Here is a 23,264-nt window from a genome sequence, read left to right as displayed (position 1 = left end):
CTCAAATGTTTCTTATTAATTGTGTATTAGCAATCAGGTACAATTGATAGAGTTTAACATCAACAATAGGATTCAGGGGCCTAGCAGTTCCCTCCCATAAGATACTGATCATCAACGGGTGTGTAAAATACATCCAAGTACTGACTGGACTTAAAGCCAGTACTTCCTCACTTTGCTTTAGGTGAGATTGGGTGATACTAGGTGAAATAGTGTATGGAACGGAAGACAGACTATACATCACATACAGTAGTGCAAAAGTCTTAGGCACCCAGGATTTTTTTTTATCCTTTCAGATGGTATGGCCTCTGTAGAGCCCTGATCTCAACATCATTGAGGCTGTCTGGATTATTTGGAGGACAGAAGGAAGTGAGACAGCCAAAGTCTGCAGTTCTCTAAGATGCTTAGAACAACCAACAAACCAATTTTCTTTGAAAACTACACATAAATGTACTTATGAGAATTGATGCAGTTTTAAAGGCAAAGGGTGGTTACACCAAATATTGATTTGATTTAGTTTTCTATTGTGTATTGTTCTTTATAGTAATTTTATTGATATTTAGCTTTTCAATTCATTGGTGTTGAAAGCATCTTCACTTTCCAGAATTGCTTTACATGTACCTAAGACTTTTGCACAGTACTGATTGTGTTATATTTATATAAATAGATTCATATTTATATATAAAAGTCACACACATACATATATAAATATATATGGCATGGGCACAAAGAGACCCAATGCAGAGATGTGCTAGAGGTCATCTAAGATCAAACTGATGTTAGAACTGTCTTCAAGCAGGATGGTATGCTCCTCGTCCTACTTACTAGCTTGGTGTCGATAAATTCTCAACCCATGTACATCTGGAGATTGGCAATTTTTCAAAAAAAATGCACTGGTATAGAAATCCCTCTGCTGTCAACCTGCCTGGCTGCCATCGGATAGTGATGCAGAGTGGGAGGCATTTCCTTCCTCCCAATTATTTGAACTGTAGTTGCCAGGAAAATGCAAATTTAAGATAAATAACAGTATTTGGAGGTTAATACAAAGTCTTAAAAAACCATGGGAGAAAATTTAAGTGCATCTTTTTTGAATAGCATTGAAAAATAAATGGTACATAAGGGCCAGAGTGAAGGACCAATGGCATCTGCAGGAAATTCCATGTTTCTTCCAAGCGTGGCATAGGCACAAATGGCAGATCAACAGGCAACTACAATGTCTGGGCTTGTTGATAAGTCACAGTAGAAGGTCCGACATCCCCAAAGATGTATTGGTCAATGCACTGACTGGTTTTGGTCTTTCTGGCTACCTATTACCTTATTCTATTGTCACATTTGATTCAGGTGCAGATACGAATTCAATGAGAAAAGCTGAATATAACATTTTTTCCTCTGAGACATCCCACTGCTAATGTCTGGATACCGACAGTATAGTGAAGACAGTATTGTCATCACAACTTTGTGGCAGTAGCAAAGAATTTAAACGTGAACCAGTGCAGGAACTCACAAAAATCATTTATAAAGTTATTGCATAGATTCATAAAAGGCACCAACATACCAAATTTCTATCTATAATGATCAAAAATAACCCTGAGTAAGTGTGATACATTCATCTAGCAAACTTCATGTCCCATGTCCCAAATCCCTCCAAACAAAACTATATTTTATACAAACACAACTTATGCAATCATTAAAGCATGCTGCTTCTTCTACTTCCATGACTATTCTACTGGATATATATAATCCATACACTATCTTGATTTTTTTTTCCTTAAAGTCAAGTGCTGCTTTTTTCAGTAAGTACTTCAGGATGGTTTAAACTTGCACTTGAGTTTTGCTGCACTACTGCAATGAAGCACAGGGATCTATATACTGACCTAAGCAATGCAAAACCCTTGGTAACGGGAATCTTCTTGTCCAGACACTACCTTCATAAAATATGCCAAATTGGGTCACTCCAGCCTAAAGCTGTCAGCTGAATTCATCCACATTTTTAAACTATCAAGAGAACTGGGCAAATAAATGAAACGAAACAGAGTTACAGCAGATACACATAATAATGAAATTCCAGCACTGTGTAGCTATGGTTCCCAAGCAATAACTAAAAATTATGATCTATGATCTAGAAAATGATTTTGTTTTTATATAGAAAACGATTTCAGAGTGATCAAGATAACATTGGCTACACTAGGATAATTATATGAAGAGTAATATTATGAGATTATACAGAATAACAGAACCATATGTCAGAAAGTAATAGTCACTTTGATGATTATACTACTGGACAATGATTACACACAATGGTTATACAAGTAGACTCAATTGACAATAATAGTTCTAAGCAGTGATTAGATAGTAATGGGTATCTAAAGGAGCAATTTGCTTACAAACCATTGAGATTGCACACCTCCAGCCAATTTCTTTTGTCAGTGGGTTTGGGAGGGGGGGGACAAGGGGAAGAGAAGAAGGGCTCATGGAGTGTACGCAAAGGGCAACTGTACTGACCAGTTCAGAGGAGGTCCCACCCCTCAACAACCAGTTCCCACCAGGTGTGCAATTCCTCATCTGTTCCCATGAGGAGTTTGGTGGAGTGCAGGTGCCTTGGTACATCACTGCTTGCAAAGGTTCCTAGGTGTCTTGGTGAGATCCGTACCCCAATGGGACAGTAACAACTGAATGGAATATCAACTATAATGTAGGACTGTACTTTGGCTGAGTACCAGGCCACCTGTGCAGGAAAGTTAGCACACTTTTCATTAAGAGGAGGCCATGTTCGACAGACATTCTCAACAAGATGGTGTTATATATTAAATTTTCATGTACACAAATGAAGTCTCAGCGGATGCAGGCAAGGATATCTTCAGTCCCACCACAAACCAAACAGGAGCTAAAGAGACAGAGTCCAGTGGAATGAGTGTGACACTGCAAGTAAGTAGTACCAAGTACAGTTCCTCCCCCAGATTGCACATACAATCAGGCATCTAGAAGACCAGCAGGGGGCAACTGCTGGCTGCTGTAGAGTTGTAGGCATCTTCTGCTATGTGAACTGTTCACAGGCACATTTCTGACTTATGAACTGTTCAGGTTACAAATAGTTCACAAGAACGGCTTCCTGAACTACGCTGGGGAGGACCTGTAGCAGCAATTCAGTTTCAAATCTGCTAAAGTGCTACAGTAAAGCTCCATCCCAAGGACTTTGGTGGTGGTGGTGGACTGGCAGATTATCCAAATGATTGGACGTCATTCCTGTTAATACCTCCATAACCTTTTAATTCACAATTTTTATAGATGTAATAAATTTAATATAATAAATATTTCAGTAAGTTCAGGCAAGGTTAAAGAGAGTGCAGGAAATAGAACTGTGTGAGTTTATATGGAGCACAAGAAGAGGGCCCCCAGAAGTTTATAAGGTGCTCAGGAAGTAATCTAGTAAGCCAGATGCCAAAGCCGCTGAACAATCAGTGGTTTACTGTGTTGTGAATAACTGATTACCTGGTAAATTGCAGATTGCCTACTGAGTCATATCAGATCACTGCTATGAAACTGAAATGGAATAAAGTGCTTCTTTCAAAGGAATCTGTATTAGGGCAAATGTAAAACTTACATTTATTCAGCATAGTCAAAAGGGTACCTTATCGCTGCAGCAGTGAAAAGCACAGGGAAAGTGGCAACCATCTCCCTGATTCATAGGATTCCCGAGCTTCCCTATGGAAGGCAGGATTCAAAGTTCCTGCCAAAGGCAGGAAATTCAGCAGCCAATTCACATGCAGCAAAATGCTTGCAATAACAATGTGACAGGTGGTCTGATATTGCTTCAGGGATAATATAGGGTTTTCTGCACAATATCTGAAAACAATGTGCCAGTCTGTAGAACAGACAATTAGCTCACTGACCCACTTACTCACTGCTCACCCCCTTACTCCATGATCAGTCACCCACTTTTATTTGGTTTCAAGAAATTGAGGTTGGAATGGTAACACCTTCAAGACACCTGTGATTCAAGGATGGAACCTCCTGTTCATTCCCTGTTATCAAAAGAGAAGTAGACCCATCAGTGCAGGTCATTTCAGTTCAAAACAGTTGCATATACCCAGATGCAATTAACCAGCATTAGCCACTGCCCAAACTGGCACAAGATACTTCAATAACTTAAGAATCCAGTGCACCAAGTTCTGCACCACTTTTATGATGCAGATCCTAGGAAACCAGTTTTCATTTTGCTGGATCAGTTTGAAAAGTGAGTGAGAGGCAGTGACTGTGTGGAAAAAGTAAACCAGCCTTCAGGAAAAATGGGTCTTCTGTGCAGCAGCACACAATGACTAATTAGAGATCAGAAGGGAAAAGAAACAATCTTAGTTGTATGTATTATTGGAAGAGCTTGCTGAGGGTTACGGCAGGATTTGAATCAAATGCTGCAGGAACTTAGTCCAGAATGTACTTTCTACTATCATACATAACCCTTATGAGACTGGCTGATTGAGGCAAATGGATGAAATTATTCATGGTTGAGCAGCCAAGGTCTGCATTGCTGCTCCTGTTCCTCAGCTATTATTTCATAGGAAGTGACCAGTACAGCTGCAGGTGTTAGCTGCACTTCTGGAAAAGGTGGGCAGTAGGGGAACAACAGAAGTAGTTGCCAGCCGCACCTTCATTTCACCCGGGATATCTGGTTAAATTTTGTTTACTGGTGGGGGGGGGGGTAGTTATTTAAATTCTTGATGACGGAAAGACAAAAAATACAATATTTAAAGTAGGCACTGATTTCATTCCACTTTGTGGCAGCAATTTTGAACACTCATTGGGAAAGTACTAAATTCTCTGTATGGCATTTAGATATCAGGTGGTTTCCAAATTCCCACTGTTCAAGCAGCTCAATAGGCCCAGATGTTCATAGCTGCCAACTGAAAATAGCAGGAAAATCTTTAAACATGACACACTACCATGTTGGATAGCAATGACTTCCAGTCAGTTTGGCCTGGCTTTAAACTCTGCTCTGAAAGAACACGGCAGAGCTACTCCACTAACCAGCCAGTGCTTCTCACAAACAGTTGAATTCCCATCATGGAAATAATAATCACAGTACTGCAAATAATCAGTCAGTGATCCAAAAACACAGTGCAACCAGCTAAAACTAAGGGGCATTTCATAAACCTCAAAGCATGGAGGAATATAGAAAGGGAGGCGGCTGTAGCTGGGATTTACCTGTTGTGCTCGATGAGAAGGTCACCACTTCTCTCAATGTTTGGACTGGAGTTCATGGTGTTCTAAACCAAGTCTGAAACCAGAGCTACCCCAACACCAATAACTTATTGCATTAAGAAATTGATGAACAGTGTCAACAGTCCACTGTTCTAAAGGCCATATTCTTCACATTGAATTAACTACCTTCCAATCCCAAAAGCTTTGGAATGAAATATCAACAAATCCAACGATCAGATAACAGAGTGTCATAATGCTCTCTGCTTCCATCTTCACAACCACAGGTTTCAGTGTGATCTCCCAGATTTGCAAAACTAACAGGCACTTATAGGCTCTACCCAGCATCCCTCAACCTGGATGAGGTGAAGATTTAAACTGTGGTCCCAAAGATTGAGTCATCTTGGTCCAGCTCCTCAGTGTCATCCTCGCTGACAGAGAAATTTTGGTCACTGGGGCTGGCGTTCATTAACCCATTACTGCCTAATTGAAGGGAGTCTGCTTGGTGTTCAGGGAAGCTGGGGTGTGGAAGATGAATGCTCTGTGAGTGTTCAGCTTCAGCCATGTAGGACAGTAAGTTGTCGAGGAAAGGTCGGCTGCGGGTGATTTTATCCAGTAGTTGACTACGATGTCTCAGCTGGGCAATTACTTCATCCTTCTCCTTCATCAGCATCTGTAGCCTTTGCACCGTTCCCTCACAGTCCTGTAGCTTCTCCTGCACGTCTACCATCTCCCTGCAAAAGGATTGATGGATTTCAGCTACATATCCAATCTTTCACCCTACAGTTCTCCACATCTATTGATGATAGATATAGGCAAAAGGCCCTGTTTCCGTGCTATATTACCCCAAGATACCCAATCCTGTCTACCCAAAGCATCTCTACTACCACACAATATCCAAACAATATTAGCCCTTTCAACACCACATTCTTAACTCCCTCTGCCACCACCAACCTCCCACTCACACCCTTACAAAAACTCTCATCATTCACCTCTCAGCGGTCCCAAGCACCCACTCACCAGTTCCAATCCAGTTCTTCAACATACTTCCACCATTGCCCTCCTATCGATCTCTCAAACCCAACACCACTTACCTGTTCCTCCAAGCTCAAACCAAGCAATACCACCAGCTTCATCTCATCTCCCCCACTATCACTTTCCAGATGGCTCTTTCCACCTAACAATACATGCCAAACTCTCCCATCTTTCACTATTCTCTCTCCATCTATTCACCCCCCTCCTTCCCTCTGCTCCCTCAATATTACCCTCCACTTTCCACCTCAAAGGAGTACAAGCTTTAGATACTGGTGCTGGGAGGTGGGCTCAGGGTGGGAGCAACAATAGCCAGTAAAGCTCATCTAGAAAGTAGGAGAGAAAATAGACCAGACAAGCTATAGTAATAAGGGATGTAGAAGTTAGCTACTTGGATCACTCAGACTGCTTCTGAGTAAAGCTGGACCTGCACAAACTTTACAGGCTGCAGCTGAACAGGAAAGAACAAATTTAATTGAATAATAATGAATAAACAGAAGAGTAGTGCAGCCAATGGGAAGCTAGAGTCAAATATAAAGTTTAAACCAACCAAGCCCATTAGAAAGAGTGGTGGGGGGTGGTAATGATAAGGCATATAGAGTAAAGAGCATTCATCTTGAAGCAAGGAGTTAGATGTATCGGTATCACAGTTGAGTAAAGGTAACAACTGGGGCATGAGAGAGAAGCTGGCTAAATTTTCTTTGGAAGTGGACACTAGCAAGGATGACGGCAGAGCAGCAATTGCTGGAGCTTCTGGGAGTAATTCAGAAGAAGCTGGATTAGTTCATCCAAAAAAAGCATTCTAAAGGAAGGAGGAAGCAATTGTGGCTTTAATAGGAAGTCAAAGACAGCATAAAAACAAAACAGAGGGCATACAATATAGCAAAAATTTGTGGGAAGCTAGGGAATTGCAATTAAAAACCAATGGTAGGCAACTAAAAAAGCAATAAGAAGACAACAAAGGAAATATGAAGGTAGCTAGCCAATAATATAAAAGAAGATAAAAGGAAAGGTACGTCGCATCCGGAGTTTCTCCGGTTAGCGGACAATTTCCCTCCACGCCTCTCTGACGCAGTGGGGAACCGCGTACGAGGCCAGTTACAGCAGTGGTTTGCCATCCAAAGAGATCACCATTGCTAAATGTGTGCCCATGCGCCGGTCGTGCATGCAGCCGGTTACAGTTGACTATGACTATGTAACCCAGCACGGATGGAAAGCATGCAGGGGAGCCGGCTGGATTCGAACTCGAGACCTTTTGTCCCGAAGTCTGACGCTGACGCCACTATACCACCAGCCGGGTCATAAAAGAAGATACTAAAAGTTTTTCAGATATGAAAAAAAAGTCAGGTGGGAACGGCCATTGTGTGATTGGGCCACTGTTAGTGGGGAGTCGAGGCTTTGGCTCTTCGAGGCTTAGGAAAGGCGTAGGCTGCAGGTAGATATCTTTTCGTTATTTATTCTTTCTTTCTTATTGCACATTTAGAGCAGTGGGAATGCTCCTCTTACAGGATGTGGCAAGGCAGGGAGATCTTCGGTGTCCCTGAAGACTACACCTGCAAGACATGCATTCAGCTGAAGCTTCTAACAGACCGTGATAAGGAGCTGGAGCTGGAAATGGACGAACTCCAGATTATTCAGGAGGCAGAAGAGTTGATAGACTGGATTTACGGAGAGGTAGTTACACCCAAGGTGCAGGACACAGGTAAATGATAACGGTCAGGAGGGCGAAAGGAGATAGGCAACCAGTGCAGAATATCCCTGTGGCCATATTCCTCAACAATAGGTAAACTGCTTTGGATACTTTAGGGCAGGGGGAATGATGTAGCAGGGGAAAGCCACAGCAGTCAGGTCTCTGGCACTGAGTCTGGCTCTGTGACTCAGAAAGGAAGGGGGAGAGGAGGCAAGCTGTAGTGACAGAGGATTCATTGATTCGGGGAACAGAAGGAGGTTCTGTTGACCAGAACAAGATTCCCAGATGGTATGTTGCCTCTCAGGTGCCAGGGTCAGGGATATCTTGGATCGAGTCTGCAGCATTCTTAAGTAGGAGGGTGGGCAGCCAGAGGTCATGGTCCATGTGGGTACCAATGACCTAGGAAGGATGGGTGATGAGGTCCTGCAAAATGAGTTCAGAGTGTTAGGTGCTAAGTTGAAAGGTTGTGATCTCAGGATGGTTACCTGTGCCACATGCTACGGTGGCCAGAAAATGGAAGATCATACAGTTTAACACGTGGCTAAGGAGATATTTCTCCTTAAGGGAGGTCTGCAGATGTTTGGATCATTGGGCTCTCTTCCAGGGAAAATGAGACCTATACAGAAAGGACAGTTTGCACATGAACTGGAGGGGGAAAATATCCGAGCAGGAAGGTTTGCTAGTACATTTCAATGCAAGGAGTTCTGTAGGAAAGGCAGGTAAGTTTAGAACATGGATCAGCATGTGGAATTATGACATTGTAGCCATTACTGAGACGGTTGCAGGAAGAGCAGGACTGGCAGCTTTGTGGCTTTAAATATGGTAGAGTGGGAGGGTTAAAAGGGGAACAGTGGCATTACTAGTCAGGGAAAATGTCACAGCAGTGTTCAGTCAGGACATCCTGAAGAGTTCATCAAGTAAGGCCTTACAGGTAGAACTGAGGAATAAGAAAGGTATAAACACATTAATAGGATTATATTATAGACCACCCAACAGTCTGCGGGAGTTAGAGGAGCAAATTTCTAGACAGAACACAGACTATTGCAAGAAACACAAGGTTGAGATAGTAGGTGATTTAAACTTCCCACGTATTAACTGTCTCCCATGGTGTAAAAGGGCTGGATGAGTTTGTCAAATGTGTAAGTTTTCCCGGACCTATCAAGTGTGACAGTGGGAAAGTATGCATGGAACCAGAGGAAATAGCAGAGGTACTTAATGAATACTTTTCTTCAGTATTCATAGTCATACTTTATTGATCCCGGGGGAAATTGGTTAAGTATGGAAAAGGATCTTGGTGATTGTAGTGATGACTTGCAGCAGAATGAAAAGCTTGAGTATGTAGATACTAAGAAAGAGGATGTGCTGGAGCTTTTGGAAAACATCAAGTTGGATAAGTCATCGGGACCGAATGAGATGTACCCCAGGCTACAGTGGGAGGCGAGGGAGATTGCTGAGCCTCTGGTGATGATCTTTGCATCATCAATGGGGACGGGGTAGGTTCCAGAGGATTGGAGGTTTGCGGATGTTGTTCCTCTATTCAAGAAAGGGAGTAGAGATAGCCCAGGAAATTATAGACCAGTGAGCCTTACCTCAGTGATTGATAAGTTGATGTAGAAGATCCTGAGAGGCAGGATTTATGAACATTTGGAAAGGTATAATATGATTAGGAATAGTCAGCATGGCTTTGTCAAAGGCAGGTCCTGTCTTACGAGCCCAATTGAGTTTTTTGAGGATGTGACTAAACACATTAATGAAGGAAGAGCAGTAGATGTAGTGTATATGGATTTCAGCAAGGTATTTGATAAGATACCCCATGCAAGGCTTATTGAGAAAGTAAGGAGGCATGGGATCCAAGGGCACATTGCTTTGTGGATCCGGAACTGGCTTGCCCACAGAAGGCAAAGAGTGATTGTAGATGGGTCATATTCTGCATGAGGGTCGGTCACCAGTGGAGTGCCTCAGGGACCTGTTCTGGGACCCTTACTCTTAGTGATTTTTATAAATGACCTGGATGAGGAAGTGGAGGGATGGGTTAGTAAGTTTGCTGATGACACAAAGGTTGGAGGTGTTGTGGATAGTGTGGAGGGCTGTCAGAGGTTACAGTGGGACATTGATAGGATGTAAAACTGGGCTGAGAAGTGGCAGATGGAGTTCAACCCAGGTAAGTATGAAGTGGTTCATTTTGATAGGTCAAATATGATGGCAGAATATAGTATTAATGGTAAGACTCTTGGCAGTGTGGAGGATCAGAGGGACCTTGGGGTCTGAGTCCATAGGATGCTCAAAGCAGCTGCGCAGGTTAACTCTGTGGTTAAGAAGGCATACGGTGTATTGGCCTTCATTAATCGTGGAATTGAATTTAGGAGCCGAGAGGTAATGTTGCAGCTTTATAGGACCCTGGTCAGACCCCACTTGGAGTACTGTGCTCAGTTCTGGTCACCTCACTACAGGAAGGATGTGGAAGCCATAGAAAGGGTACAGAGGAGATTTACAAAGATGTTGCCTGGATTGGGGAGCACGCCTTATGAGAATAGGTTGAGTGAACTCGGCCTTTACTCCTTGGAGCGACGGAGAATGAGAGGTGACCTGATAAGAGGCGTATAAGATGATGAGAGGCATTGATCATGTGGATAGTCAGAGTCTTTTTCCCAGGGCTGAAATGGTTGCCACAAGAGGACACAGGTTTAAGGTGCTGGGGAGTAGGTACAGGGGAGATGTCAGGGGTAAGGTTTTTACTCAGAGTGGTGAATGCGTAGAATGGGCTGCCGGCAACAGTGGTGGAGGCAGATACAATAGGGTCTTTTAAGAGACTTTTGGATTGGCACATGGAGCTTAGAAAAACAGAAGGCTATAGGCAAACCTAGTAATTTCTAAGGTAGGGACATGTTCAGCACAACTCTGTGGGCCAAAAGGCCTGTATTGTGCTGTCGGTTTTCTATGTTAATCAGGGAAGTCCAAACTTGAGAGAGTTTGATACTAGATCTCCTATTAGGGAATAAGACAAAAGTTTGTGTAGGGGAACACTTTGATTTAGTACTCAGAATGCCATTAGTTTCAAGGTAGTTATAGAAAAAGATTGGTCTGGTCCTCAGGTTAAGATTCTAGGTTGGAGAAAGGCCAATTTTGATGGTATCAGAAAATATCTGGCAAGTGTGGATTGGGAGAGATTTTTTTGGCAGAGCTGAACTTGGTAAGTGGGAAGCTTTCGAAAGTGAAATTTTGAGAGTATAAAGCTTGTATGTGCCTGTCAGAATAAAAAGTAAAGATAACAGGAGTAGGGAATCTTGGTTTTTAAGAGATATTAAACCTCGGTATGGAAAAAAAGGAGGTGCATTGCAGGTACAGGCAGATAGGAACAAATGAGGGGCTTAGGTGGAAACGAGCGAGGCGAGGAAGGTTTGGTATTCATTTTTCCCCTGTTATTTGAGGAGAGGGGTAAGTATGAGTGTGAAGGCAGCTTGTTGTTCTCAGTGCCGGATGTGGGAGGTTGTGGAGTCTCCCAGCCTCCCCGACGTCCACATCTGTGCCAGGAGCATCGAGATGCAGCTACTAAGAGACCACGTTAGGAAACTGGAGCTGCAGCTCGATGACCTTCGTCTTGTCACGGAGAGTGAGGAGTTGATAGAGAGGAGTTACAGGCAGGTGGTCACACCGGGGCCACGGGAGGCAGACAAGTGGGTCAAGGTTAGGAGGGGGAAGAGGAAGAAACAGGTCATAGAGAGTACCCCAGTAGCTGTGCCGCTTGACAATAAGTACTCGTTTGAGTACTGTTGGGGGGGACAGCATACCTGGGGGAAGCAACAATGGCCGTGCCTCCAGCACAGAGTCCGGCCCTGTAGCTAAGAAGGGTAGGAAAAGGAAGAGGAGGGCAGTAGTAATAGGGGACTCTATAATTAGGGGCTCAGATAGGCGATTCTGTGGAAGCATTTTGGAGACCCGGATGGTAGTTTGCCTCCCCGGTGCAAGGGTCCAGGATGTTTCTGGTCGCGCCCAAGAGATCCTGAAGTGGGAGGGAGAGGAGCCAGAGGTCGTGGTATATATAGGTACCAATGACATAGGTAGGAAAAGGAGAGAGGTCTTGAAAGCAGAATATAGGGAGTTAGGAAGGGAGTTGAGAAAAAGGACCGCAAAGGTAGTAATCTCTGGATTACTGCCTGTGCCACGCAACAGTGAGAGTAGGAATGCGATGAGGTGGAGGATAACTGCGTGGCTGAGGGATTGGAGCAGGGGGCAGGGATTCAAGTTTTTGGATCATTGGGACCTCTTTTGGTGTGGGCGTGGCCTGTACAAAAAGGACGGGTTACACTTGAATCCCAGGGGGACCAATATCCTAGCGGGGAGATTTGCGACGGCTACTGAGGTGACTTTAAACTAGAATGGTTGGGGGGAGGGAATCAAATTAAAGAGACTAGGACAGCAACACACATCAAAGTTGCTGGTGAACGCAGCAGGCCAAGCAGCATCTGTAGGAAGAGGTGCAGTCGACGTTTCAGGCCGAGACCCTTCGTCAGGACTAACTGAAGGAACAGTGAGTAAGGGATTTGAAAGTTGGAGGGGGAGGGGAAGATCCAAAATGATAGGAAAAGACAGGAGGGGGAGGGATACAGCCAAGAGCTGGACAGGTGATAGGCAAAAGGGGATACGAGAGGATCATGGGACAGGAGGTCCGGGAAGAAAGACAAGGAGGTGGGGGGGGGGGGGGACCCAGAGGATGGGCAAGAGGTATATTCAGAGGGACAGAGGGACAGAGGGAGAAAAAGGAGAGTGAGAGAAAGAATGTGTGCATAAAAATGAGTAACAGATGGGGTACAAGGGGGAGGTGGGGCATTAGCGGAAGTTAGAGAAGTCGATGTTCATGCCGTCAGGTTGGAGACTACCCAGACGGAATATAAGGTGTTGTTCCTCCAACCTGAGTGTGGCTTCATCTTTACAGTAGAGGAGGCCGTGGATAGACATGTCAGAATGGGAATGGGATGTGGAATTAAAATGTGTGGCCAGTGGGAGATCCTGCTTTCTCTGGCGGACAGAGCGTAGATGTTCAGCAAAGCGGTCTCCCAGTCTGTGTCGGGTCTCGCCAATATATAAAAGGCCACATCGGGAGCACCGGACACAGTATATCACCCCAGTCGACTCACAGGTGAAGTGTTGCCTCACCTGGAAGGACTGTCTGGGGCCCTGACTGTTTGTTTACTGCGTCCGGTGCTAGTTAGTGTGGAACTAGCAGGGGCTCTGACAGAAATATTTCAAATGTCATTAGAAACAGCGATGGTGCCGGAGGATTGGCGTATTGCTCATGTGGTTCCATTGTTTAAAAAGGTTCTAAGAGTAAACCTAGCAATTATCGGCCTGTGAGTTTGATGTCAGTGGTGGGTAAATTGATGGAAAGTATTCTTAGAGATGGTGTATATAATTATCTGGATAGACAGGGTCTGATTAGGAACAGTCAACATGGATTTGTGTGTGGAAGGTCATGTTTGACAAATCTTATTGAATTTTTTGATGAGGTTAATAAGAAAGTTGACGAGGGTAAAGCGGTGGACATTGTCTATATGGACTTCAGTAAGGCCTTTGGCAAGGTTCCACATGGAAGGTTGGCTAGGAGGGTTCAATCGTTGGGCATTAATATGGAAGTAGTAAAATGGATTCAGCAGTGGCTAGATGGGAGATGCCAGAGAGTAGTGGTGGATAACTGTGTGTCAGATTGGAGGACGGTATGTAGCGGCGTGCCTCAGGGATCTGTACCGGGTCCAATGTTGTTTGTCATATATATTAATGATCTGGATGACGGGGTGGTAAATTGGATTAGTAAGTATGCAGATGATACTAAGATAGGTGGCGTTGTGGATAATGAAGTAGGTTTTCAAAGCTTGCAGAGAGATTTAGGCCAGTTAGAAGAGTGGGCTGAAAGATGGCAGATGGAGTTTAACGCTGAAAAATGTGAGGTGCTACATTTTGGTAGGACTAATCAAAATAGGACATACATGATAAATGGTAGGGCATTGAAGAATGTTGTGGAACAGAGGGATCTAGGAATAATGGTGCATAGTTCCCTGAAGGTGGAATCTCATGTGGATAGGGTGGTGAAGAAAGCTTTTGGTATACTGGCCTTTATTAATCAGAGCATTGAGTATAGGAGTTGGGATGTAATGTTGAAAATGTATAAGGCATTGGTAAGGCCAAATTTGGAGTATTGTGTACAGTTCTGGTCACCGAATTATAGGAAAGATGTCAATAAAATTGAGAGAGTACATAGGAGGTTTACTAAAATGTTGCCTGGGTTTCATCTCCTAAGTTACAGAGAAAGACTGAACAAGTTAGGTCTTTATTCATTGGAGCATAGAAGGTTGAGGGGGGACTTGATAGAGGTGTTTATGAGGGGGATTGCTAGAGTTGACGTGGATAGGTTTTTTCCATTGAGAGTGGGGAAGATTCAAACAAGAGGACATGAGTTGAGAGTTAAAGGGCAAAAGTTTAGGGGCAACATGAGGGGGAACTTCTTTACTCAGAGAGTGGCAGCTGTGTGGAACGAGCTTCCAGAAGAAGTGGTTGAGGCAGGTTCAATGTTGTCGTTTAAAGTTAAATTGCAGGAAAGGAATGGAGGGTTATGGGCTGAGTGCAGATCGGTGGGACTAGGTGAGAGTAAGGGTTTTGCACGGACTGGAAGGGCCGAGATGGCCTGTTTCCATGCTGTAATTGTTATATGTTTATGGAGTACAAGAAATGCAAGAGAACACTTAAGAAAGCAATGAGGAGGGCTAAAGGAAGGCATGAGGTTGCCTTAGCAGACAAGGCAGATGATACACCTAAGGGCTTCTACAGATATATTAAGAGCAAAAGGATAGCAAGGGGGGATCCTCTGGAAGATCAGAATGGTAATTTTTGTGTGGAGCCGAAAGGGATGGAGGAAGACCCTAAAATGGATTTTTTTGCATCTGTATTTACTCGGGAGATGGGATCTATAAATGTGAGGCAATGCAGCAGATTACAGAGGAGGAGGTGTTTGATATGTGCCATGTCATATGACATAGGTGATTATGGTATTTCCATGACAGTGATTTTGGCTAATTTTACTACAGAAGGGGTTTTCCATCGCCTCCTTCTGGGCAGTACCTTTACAAGACAGGAGACCCCAGGCTGGTCTTATGACTACTCTTCAGAGTTTAAAAACACAAACACGAGGAAATCTGCAGATGCTGGAATTTCAAGCAACACGCATAAAAGTTGCTGGTGAACGCAGGGTCACCGACGAGGGGTCTTGGCCCGAAACGTCGACTATACCTCTTCCTCGAGATGCTGCCTGGCCGGCTGCGTTCACCAGCAACTTTTACGTGTGTTGCTCTTCAGAATTTGTCTGCCTGGTGTCAGAGGTCACATACCCATGACCTATGATATGCACCAGCTGCTCCAAAGGCTGCACGTAACCTTGCTTGATGGGGTGGGGGGGGGGGGAGTGGGGAGAGAGGGGAACTAAGCAGGTGCTAAACCTTGCTCAATGATGGCCTGCAGGCTAGCAGAGGGAAGGAGTGCTTTACACTTCCTTGGCTAGAAATGCATCTCCACCCTGCCAGGCTTGAGGCAAATTAGGGTGGATAAATCCCCATGGCCTGACAAGGAATTTCCTTGCGTCCTGTGAGAGGCTAATGCAGAAATGCAGGGACCCTGGCAGAGATATTTAAAACATTATTAGCCACGGGTGAGGTGACAGAGGATTGGAATGTTAATCCATTGGTTAAGAAAGGCCCTAAGAATAAACCTGGAATTTATGGGCCAGTGACCCAGACATCAGTAAAGGGAAAGTATTTGGATAGACTGGGACTGATTAGGGATAGTCAATATTGCTTTGTGTGTGGTAGATTGTGTCTAACCGATCTTATAAAATTTTGAGGTAGGTACCAGGAAAATTGATGAAGACAAGAATGTAATCTACATGGACTTTAACATGTCCTTCGACAAAGTCCTGCATGGGAGGTTGGTCAAGAAAGTTTAGCGGCTTGGCATTCTAGATGAGGCAGTAAATTCAATTAGACATTAGCTTCGCGGGAGGCCAGGGAGTGGTAATAGATGATTACCTCTCTGACTGCAGGGATCGGTGCTGAGTCTGTTGTTTGTAATCTAAGTCAAAGATTTAGATAATAATGTACTAAACTAGCTCAGCAAATTTACAGATGACACCAAGATTGGAAGTGTAGTGGACAGCAAAAAGACTATCAGTGCTCGCAGCGGGTCTGAACCAGCTGGAAAAATAGGCTGAAAAAAAGGCAGATAGGGTGTTGCACTTTAGGAGGATCAGCTAGGATAGGTCTTTCATGGCGGGCGGTAAGCACGGAGGTGTGCAGTAGAACAGCGGGATTAGGGAACACAGATCCATAATTTCTTGAAAGTGGTGTCACAGGTAGATAGGTTCATAAGAAATAGTTGGAATGTTACGTTGAAATTGTATAAGTCATTGGTGAGGCCTAATTTGAAGTATTCTGTGCAGTTTTGGTCAGCTACCTACAAGCAAGATGTAAATGAGCTTGATAGAGTGCAGGGAAAATTTACAAGGATGTTGCAGGAGCTGAATGACCTGAGTTATACAGAAATGTTGAATAGGTTCAGACTTTATTCCCAAAAACATGGAAGATTGAGGCAAGGTTTGATAGAGGTATACAAAATTATGACGGTAAATGCAAACAGGCTTTTCTACTGAGGCTGGGTGAGACTACAGCTAGAGGTCATGGGTTAAGGGTAAAAGGTAAAATGTTTGGGGAACTTGAGGGCGAGCTTCTTTATTCAGAGGTTGGTGAGTGTGGAATGAGCTGCCAGAGTGTGGTGGATGCCGGTTTGATTTCAACATTTAAGAAAAATTTGGGAAGGTACATGGATGGGAGTCCATGGTCCGGGTGCAGGTCAGTGAGACTAAGCAGATTTAGTTCGACATAAACTAAATGGGCTGAAGGGCCTGTTTCTGAGCTGTAGTGTTTCATGACTATACATAAACAGTAAAATAGAGGCAAGCAACACACACAAAAGTTGCTGGTGAACGCAGCAGACCAGGCAGCAGACCAGGCAGCATCTCTAGGAAGAGGTACAGTCGACGTTTCAGGCCAAGACCCTTCGTCCTGACTCATTGAACTCATTGAAAGTGGTGTCACAGGTAGATAGAGTCGTAAAGAAAGCTTTTGGCATAATGGCCTTCATAAATCAATCTACTGAGTACAGAAGATGGGATGTTATGTTGAAGTTGTATAAGACGTTGGTGAGGCTTAATTTAGAGTATTGTGAACAGTTTTTGTCATCTACCTACAGGAAAAATGTAAACAAGGTTGAAAGAGTGCAGAGACAATTTACAAAGATTTTTCAGAGTCTGGAAGACCTAAGTTATAAGGAAAGATTGAGTAGGTTAGGACTGTATTCTTTAGAATGTAAAAGATCAAGAGATTTAATAGAGGTATACAAAATTATGAAGGGGATAAATAGGGTAAATGCAAGCAGACTTGTTCCACTGAGGTTGGGTGGGACAACAACCGGAAGTCATGGATTAAGGGTGAAAGGTAGAAGTTTATGGGGAACAAAGACAAACGTCTTCACTCAGAGGGTCAGGAGAGTGTAGAATGAGCTGCCAGCACAAGTGCTGCACGCAAGCTTGATTTCAACATTTAAGGGAGGTTTGGGTAATAGGGATATGGAGAGTTATAGTCCTGGTGCAGGTCGATGGGAGTAGGTAGTTTAAATGGTTTCAGCTTGGACTAGATGGGCCAAAGGGCTGTTTCTCTGTTGTACTTCTCTCTCTAAAATATCCATTAAGTGGGATGACAGTGAGTTCAAAGCCGACATGTCCCCTTGGAGACAAAAGGCAAAGACAGAAAGATTAGGAATTCCTAGATGCAAAGCAAATGCTAAGGAATTCAAGAATAACAAAATGAAGTGTATGACAGGTACATGATCTCTCAGCTTATGAATGCCCAATTTACATACACTGAACAAATGTTTGGGAGACCAATGGGGAGGGATTTGCCAGCTGTTGTATCTGTGTGAGAGAACTCTATTTGAACTGCATTTCTGACTTGCAAATTGTCTGGATACATACAGCTCTCAGGAATGGAACCCTATCGTATCATGGGGAGAACCTGAATAGGCAACTAAAATGGCAGAGTCCAATGAAAAAAAAGTAGAGAAAAATACTTAGAAAGGCAAGGAGCTATGCAATTATTATTTGTAGATAAGATTAAGGCATTCTATATGTATATTAAAATTAAGAAAGCAGCCAGGGAAAGAGTAAGCATCTTAGGATCCAGAGGAATCATTCGTGATGGAGCTGAATGACATGGGCGATGTCCTGAATGAAGGTTACGGTAGAGGGAGAGTTCAGGGCAAGGAATGGTGATGTTCAGGGACAGTTAGCATCAGGAGAGTTCTTAAGGGGACATGTGAAGTGGATAAATCCTCAGAGCCTGATGTATCCCAGATTGCTATTTCAGAATGAGGTTCATCATATGTCATGAAATTTGTTGTTTTGCAGCAGCAGCACAAGGCAAGACATAAATTATTATAAAGGTACAAAATAAATTGTGTGAAGGATAAATAATGAGGTAGTGTTCAAGGACCATGGAGAAATCTGAAGGCAGAGGGGAAAAAGCTGTTCTTCAAACATTGAGTAATAATGAGAAGAGGCATGTCTGAAATGGTGAGGGTCCTTAATGATGAGCAAGGGAGAGATAGCTGGGGCTGCTGGATATTTTGTACAGAGTCAATGAGGGAAACTTTTGGATAAATATATAAGGGCCCAAAACGTCAACTTTGAAATTAATTTCCATAGATGCTGCCTGACCTGCTGAGTTCCTCCAGAATTTTGAGTGTTGCTAAGGGATAGGATTATCTCCACTTTTAAAGGTAGAAATTAGTCAGGGATAGCTAGCAGGGTTTTGTTTGTGGGAAATCCATTTAATGAAATTTGACAGAATTTTTTTTTGAGGAGCTAACTGAGCACATTAAGCTTAGTTAGTAAATGCATAAACCTTATAAAAAATCTCAGTAAGGTATTTGGCAAGGTCCCACATCATAGGCTGATCCCGAAGTTTAGGTCACATGGGGTGTAGGGCTGATAGGCACACTGAATCCCAAGTTGTCTTGGGAATAGGAGGAAAAGAGTGGTGGAGGAGGCTACTTTTCTGATTGGAAATCCATGACCAGTGTTGTATCACAGAATCGGAGCTAGGGCCCTTAATGTTTGTGATATATAATGACTTGGATGTGAATGTCAAGAAAATTGGTGAGGTTGCAGATGCAAAGAATGTTATTTAAGGTTCTCGACCACCTGAAAAATTGAACAGAGAATAAGCAGATGAAACTTAGTCCTGACAATTGCATAGTGATGCATTTTGTAAGCCAATCAAGAGTAGGACAAATACTGTAAATGAAAGGGCCCCAGGGTATACTGATAATCCAGAGTACATGAATTCTGAAAGTGACAGCGGGGTGGGGGTGGGGGGCTGAAATAAGATGATAGAGACGGTATATGGGATGTTCACCTTTGGCAACTACAGTATAGAACACCAGAACTGGAATATCAAGCCACAGCCTTATAAAACATTGGTTAGGACACCCCTGGTATATCTTGTGTAGCTCTGGGCACTACACCATAGGATGTGTTTACACTGGAAAGAGTGCACAGGAGATTCACCAGGGTGTTGCCTGGATTTCAGCATTACAGCATTACAATTCTAAGTCAAAACTGGACAGATTGGATTTGTTTTCCCCAGAGCAGCAGAGGATAAGGGGTGACCTGGAAGAAGTATACAAAATTGAGAGTTAAATAGAAAATATTTTTTCTTTAAATCATATTTTTCGTGTTGGATCTGCCTCAGATGAGAGGGCATATGTTTACAATGAAAGGCAAGAGATTTAGCAGGATTTAAAGGAGAACTTTTTCCACAGAGGACAGCAGTAGTCAGAAAAACTCACTATCGGAAGACATGATGGAGGCATATATTCTTAGGATATTTACACATTTGGACAAGTACTTAAACCAAAAATCCATGTTGTCTTGATAAAAGGGGCCGAAGGTGCAGTGGAGTAATCTAAATGGGATTAGTGTGGACAGATACAAGGGCAACACAAATCCAGTGTTCCTGCGGTGCACCACTCAGACCCTCCTATCCATATATCCATAAGATAGAGGAGCAGAATTAGGCCATCTGGCCCATCCAGTCTGCTCCACCATTTCACCATGGCTGATCCAATTTTCTTATCAGCCCCAATCTCCTGCCTTCTCTCTGTATCCCTTCATGCCCTGACCAAACAAGAATCTATCATCTCTGCTTAAATATACATAAATACCTGGCCTCCACAGCTGCTTATGGCAAAGAATTCCACAGATTCACTACACTCTGGCTAAAGAAATTCCTTATCTCCGCTCTAAAAGGACACCCCTCTATTCTGAGACTGTGACTTCCCACACAGTCCTTCCAGGTGAGGTGACACTTAACCTGTGTGTCGGCTGGTGTCGTATACTGCGTCCGGTGCTCCCGGTGTGGCCTATATATTGGTGAGACCCGACACAGATTGGGAGACCGTTTCGCTGAACACCTACGCTCTGTATGCCAGAGAAAGCAGGATCTCTCAGTGGCCACCCATTTTAATTCCGTGTCCCATTCCCATTCTGATATGTCAATCCATGGCCTCCTCTATTGTCAAGATGAAGCCACACTCAGGCTGGAGAAACAACACCTTCTATTCTGTCTGGGTAGCCTCTAACCTGATGGCATGAACATTGATTTCTCTAACTTCCGTTAATGCCCCTCCTCCCCTTCTTACCCCATCCCTTATTTATTTTTATTCCCCTCTTTTTTCCTTCTTCTCTCTGTCCCTCTCACAATCACTCCTTGCCTACTCTCCATCTTCCTCTGGGCTCCCCTCCCCCTTTCTTTCTCCCTAGCCCTCCTGTCCCATGACCCTCCCCCTTCTCCAACTCTGTATCCCTTTTGCCAAACAACTTTCCAGCTCATAGCTTCTTCCCTCCCCCTCCTGTCTTCTCCTATCATTTTGGATCTCCCCCTCCCCTTCCCACTTTCAAATCTCTTACTATCTCTTCTTTCAGTTAATCCTGATGAAGGGTCTCGGCCCGAAACATCGACTGTACTTCTTCCTATAGATGCTGCCTGGCCTACTGCGTTCACCAGCATTTTGTGTGTTGCTTGAATTTCCAGCATCTGCAGATTTTCTCGTGTTTGCATTCAATCCTAGAATCATTTTTGTAAACCTCCTTTAAAACCTCTCCTGTTTCTGCACATCCTTTCTAATATAAGGGGCTCAAAACTGCTCACAATACTCCGTGAGGCCTCACCAGTGCTTTATAACGTCTCAATATTATATCCTTGTGTTTATATTCTAGTCCTCGTGATATGAATGCCAACATCACATTTGCCTTCCTCACCACGGACTCAACCTGCAAATTAACATTCTGCACAAAGACTCACAAGTCCCCTTGCACCTCAGATTTTTGTATTTTCTCTCCATTTATAAAATAGTTGATTCTTTCATTACTTCTACCAAACTGCATGACCATACACTTTCTGACACTGCATTCAATCTCACAAACAAGAGAAAATCTGCAGCTGCTGGAAATCCTAGCAACACACAAGATGCTGGAGGAACTCAGCGGGCCAGGCAGCATCCAGGATAAGAGTACAGTTGGCTAATACCCAAAACGTTGACTGCACTCTTTTCCTAGATGCTGCCTGGCCTACTGAGTTCCTCCAGCATTTTGTGTGTGTTACTGTATTCCATCTTACATTTATTTGCCCATTCTTCTAATCTGTCTAAGTCCTCTCCAGTCACTCTACTTCCTAAAACCACCTGCCCCTCCACCTATCTTCATATTGATCGCAAAGTTTGCAACAAAACCATCAATTCCATCATCCAAATCATTGACATATAACGTAAAAAGAATTGGTCCCAACACAAACCCCTGTGGAACTAGTAACCAGCAGCCAACCAGAAAAGGCTCCCTTTATAAACAAGAGAAAATCTACAAATGCTGGAAATTCATGCAACACACACAAAATGCTGAAGTTCAGCAAGCCAAGCAGCACAAGGGAATGAAGGCTCCCTTTATTCCCACTTTGCCTGCTGCCAATCAACCCTTCTCACTCTTTCTCCCACTCCTCCTCTTCACCGCTTCCCCATTCCCTCGCACCTCCAAATTCTCCTCTCTTGGTCTCTCCAACTTCTTCATCCCTCCCCCAATTTTGCCTTGATTCCCCACCCCCACCTCTCTCTCTCACTCTCTTCGGCTCCAACACCACCTCTCCCTGCAAACATCCCCACAACTGCACCTCACTCCTCTGCCCTACCCCGCTTCCCTTGCCACCCCCAACACCTCTCCCTCTTACACCTGCACCACCCCCCCTGCCCTCCCTCACCGGTCCTTGCGTAGCGCCAGCTCCCTGACTGCGGCCTGCAGTTCCCGGTCTTTGCCCATCAACCGCTCAGCCTGTTCCCGAACCGTCCGCTCGGCCGCCTCCAACCGGCGCTCCAACTCCGTCACCCGGCGGTGAACAGCCGCCAAGTGTGCGTTCGCCTCCTTAATCTGCACCGGGCTCAGCACCGACATCCTGCGCATCCCCGCCACGGGCCCGGCCTGAGCTCAGCGCGCATGCCCATGGCGAAAGACGGCGTCAGCCCGGGGAGAGGTCGCGTCGCTGGGGAGGGAGCCTGTGGCGGCTGGAGGTGAGACGGGGAGGGCCGGGAGTGCGGGAGGGAGCGTTGGAGGGGTGGGGGACAGGAGTCAGAGTTCTGGGCAGCCATCACATCATCAGAAGGACTGTACTAGACTTTGGATGGATAGATGGAACATTCCATTGGTACAAATTATTGGGAAGGAAGAGCAAGGAAAAGGCTACTTCATTGTTATCCGATTCAATCATACCGTATACAGCACCAAGGTGTACTGAGGAAGCTAAAATCCGTGTTATTCTGTGACTAAGGTATTACCAGTGGGATCCCACATTGGTAACATAAATGTAATGGCAGATCCTCTCTTCCTTTAATTCTTTCAATCCTTTCAATCATTCCTTTTTAAATGTGCTATATAAATAAATTTGAGTTGACTTGACTTCCCCAGCCTGTCCTCTCCACTCCACCAACCACTCAGCCTGTTCCTGAACCGTCCGCAGTCTGGCCTCTCCACTCACTCCCTCTCCAAGTTTTAAAAAAAGACAGATGAGAAAAACAAGTCAATGTAAGATAGGGAGGCTTTGTCAGAATGGTATACAGTATAACGCTGGTTGTGGTGTAATTTTGTTTACATTATAGGACAGGTGTGTAACGCCCAGGGTAAGATTTTACCACTAGTATAATAGTTTTCCAGTAG

The 23,264-nt window shown here is 44.1% G+C and overlaps 1 protein-coding gene across 1 annotated transcript; it reads right to left on the bottom strand.

Annotated features, from left to right (window-relative positions):
* Positions 1–1,472: 1,472 nt before the first annotated feature.
* LOC140188124 (vimentin-type intermediate filament-associated coiled-coil protein-like) lies at positions 1,473–22,586 on the bottom strand. The gene is made up of 2 exons (XM_072244100.1): positions 22,315–22,586; positions 1,473–5,924 (listed from the first exon to the last, which is right to left on the bottom strand). Exons 1-2 carry the CDS (start codon positions 22,512–22,514, stop codon positions 5,564–5,566), a joined length of 561 nt encoding a protein of 186 aa, XP_072100201.1. The 5' UTR covers positions 22,515–22,586; the 3' UTR covers positions 1,473–5,563.
* Positions 22,587–23,264: the final 678 nt, after the last annotated feature.

The sequence above is a fragment of the Mobula birostris genome, chromosome 26 (assembly GCF_030028105.1).
Source record: "Mobula birostris isolate sMobBir1 chromosome 26, sMobBir1.hap1, whole genome shotgun sequence".
NCBI classification, from domain to species: Eukaryota; Metazoa; Chordata; class Chondrichthyes; order Myliobatiformes; family Myliobatidae; genus Mobula; species Mobula birostris.
The sequence above is the reverse complement of the archived record's forward strand: the minus strand, read 5'-3'. Positions and strand labels throughout refer to the sequence as shown.

What these genes read in the sequence shown, in the direction of transcription:
- LOC140188124 (XM_072244100.1), bottom strand. Translation starts at nt 22,514, where the DNA reads ATGCGCAGGATGTCGGTGCTGAGCCCGGTGCAGATTAAGGAGGCGAAC. An exon ending in CTGGCGCTACGCAAGGACCG is followed by an intron (nt 5,925 to 22,314) that starts GTGAGGGAGGGC and finishes ATCCTTTTGCAG; the next exon opens with GGAGATGGTAGACGTGCAGG.